Source organism: Cariama cristata, unplaced genomic scaffold (genome assembly GCF_000690535.1).
Source record: "Cariama cristata isolate BGI_N322 unplaced genomic scaffold, ASM69053v1 scaffold4957, whole genome shotgun sequence".
In the NCBI taxonomy this organism is placed as follows: Eukaryota; Metazoa; Chordata; class Aves; order Cariamiformes; family Cariamidae; genus Cariama; species Cariama cristata.
The window spans coordinates 26078-28803 of NW_009625946.1; the positions used below are offsets into that span (position 1 = coordinate 26078).

Genomic DNA, 2726 nt, shown 5'->3' on the forward strand with positions numbered 1-2726 from the left:
GCTTCCATAGCTCTACCTTCACCTAATTCTATCTAGACTTTCTTCCTTCCTTCCCTTGTATCACAAACCCTTCTCTCCCAAAAACCAGGATGCAGTAGCATTGAGAGGAGAACTAGAACACAGTAGCATTGACGTAGATCATCTTGAATTGGCACTGAAATGTATCCTAACACAAATCAGGTGTTTCGCTTTAGGGCAAAACCGAAACTATGAAAATTTATACCAACTGCACACTTGGTAACAAATTAAAGATGGAGGACACTTGGTAATGAATGAAGGAGGAAGAAGCAGATATGCAGAAACAACAGAACAGGGAAGCAGCAAAATTAACCCCATATATTACAAGCTCTAGCGGGAATAAAACCATAGGTTTTTTAAATTGCTCTTTGACTATTAAAAAAACCCTCTTTTCTTAAATTAAAACATACAGATATTCCAAGTGAGGCATTTTAATATATAAAAGTAACAATGCATCCAAACCAATAATTTAGAAGTAATATGATTCTATCAGATTACAGCTTTAAATATACCTACAACAAAAAATTTGTGCTCATGAACAGGGAACAAAAAAGGGAACAACGCTACTTTCAAAAATGGTTTTATACCAGCACTGGGATAAAACTGTAAACCTACATTGTATTATTAATGCACACTTTTATTTAACCATACAGAGGAAACTGTGGTACGATTTCAGTTTCCAAACTAACTTGAAGTTATAACCAGAAAGTCTTAAGATTATTTCAAAACCCAGTTTCCTTACTTTTCATTCCATTTAACTACAGGATTTTTTCCTGCCTGTTCTATACATTAGCAAAATCAAGGTATTAACAGAAATGAATAAACAAATGAAAAAAAAGGAAGACTGAATGCTAGACAAATAAAACTTATGAAATTTTAATCTCTTTCTTGTCTGTAATCAAATACCTATTGGCACCTGGAATAATACTCAAAATACTTATCTATCACCAGTTTTTTACATGCCTTTTGGCCATATTACAAGATGATGCTATTGAGATGACACTGTCATTGTTACGTCTCTTTTGTGAATGCAAGGAATTACCATTTTAGTTACTTAGACATGTACCAAAGCTTTCCCACACTGTATGCTGACCTGTGATCCATGCTGATCACTGCCGTTGTTCACCATTGATACGGTCCCCTTCTTCTTGTGCTTAATTCTTGGCACTTTTTCTGCCTCAAAAAATCTGGCTTGATCACCATACAGTTGACTGAAAATACATGAACCAAATATGTTACAAGACAAAAGAATTGTAGAAAGTGAGATAAACAAATGCTGTAAAACAGTAAGTAAAGCATCTTAAAAATTTTACATCGGCATTCAAATAAAACCAGAATTTACATTGCACTCATGCACATTTTTATGGACCTGTACACTTACAGAATTCACTTTATACCACAGGGAACAGATATTTCTCTGAGGCATTTCAGAGGCTTTTGGGGGTGAGGGAGCAGCGGGAGGTGCATTTGGGTTTTTAAATGCACTATATCACATTTTTCTAAGGCATGAAGCAAATATAAATTTTGATAAGTAGGTTCCGTAAAATAAGTTCATCCACACTGTAAAAATGTAATAATTTACATCAAAAATTTCTCCTCCAAGATAAATGGGAAGCCACCAAATCTACTAAAATGAACTCATATACATTTTTAGAGCAACAGGTTAATTTCTTATCAAGAAAATCAAGTACAGCCTCTATATTCCCCTCTTGCTCAATTAAATACATTTTGTTACAAAAATAAAAGTAGTAACAAACTGCTAATGATTTTGCCTTCTACAGAGCAGTTAATTATGACACTTCTCTTACAAAATCAAATCTTATTTGCTAATTTTTAAATAAACAGAGATTAATGTACAACTTGTTAGTTGTAACTTCACTTCTAAGGTCAGAGACAAAATACTGTCCAGAAAAAAAAGTCTGAATGGCCAAAGGCAGCGTAGGAATTAAAGAGGTATTTAGGTATGACAACCAAAGAAGCTTATGCATGAACATTTTTACTTCCCATCAGTAACTGTGCCCCAAGAGAGCTGAAGAAAATCTAATTGGAACCCCTATTCCCCTATACAACTTCTCTGTTGATTAAATAACACAAAAGTTTTACTTACCAAAATATGGATTCCCCTCCACGGCCAGTTCCCATGGGGTCACCGGTTTGTATAATAAAATCCCTCTGTCACAAAGCAGAATACGTAAGATATCGCTTTCATGTTTGTTAATTTAAATCAACAAAACCCCCAAAGAATTGAGAATACTCACCTGTACATTATGAATAAGACAATAGTTGTAGTACTTGACTTTGCAGAGCTTCAGAAAATTTAGACAAGCTGTAAGAAATTATACCAACATTTTCTAAAGAAAACTCCAGAAACAGTAAGCATAGATATGACAGTTCAATGTGCGGAAAAGTGTTTCTGGAGCAGACTGTGTTAAGACTTACCAGCGCACAACCTACAAACACTGTGAGAAATGCTCTAAGGAGAGGCATCGCTTTCTCCTTCCCAAAGCCTATCCCTAGCGGGTCAGAGAACCCTAAGTACAGCTAGTTATACAGAAACGCACATTTTTTTCTCCCTAGTTTCTTTCCAAATACCTAAGAAAGAAGATCACAGTTGCCTTTCGATTTAGACTATATTAATTTGCTCATTTTTTAATAAATTATACCTTTACAATAAGAGCATAACAAAACCCCTCCAAGCCCGCCAACAG

At 34.9% G+C, this 2726-nt stretch overlaps 1 protein-coding gene across 1 annotated transcript in view; it reads right to left on the minus strand.

Moving 5' to 3' along the window:
- PPIL4 (peptidylprolyl isomerase (cyclophilin)-like 4) overlaps positions 1-2339 on the minus strand; it is a 20345-nt gene extending 18006 nt beyond the window's left edge. The window contains exons 1-3 of the mRNA XM_009703803.1: positions 2277-2339; positions 2126-2190; positions 1112-1229 (exon numbers count right to left, since the gene is read on the minus strand). Coding sequence (XP_009702105.1) covers positions 1112-1229; positions 2126-2160 — 153 coding nt within the window. The 5' untranslated portion in view covers positions 2161-2190; positions 2277-2339. The remainder of the gene's footprint in view (positions 1-1111; positions 1230-2125; positions 2191-2276) is intronic.
- Between the last annotated feature and the right edge of the window lie 387 nt (positions 2340-2726).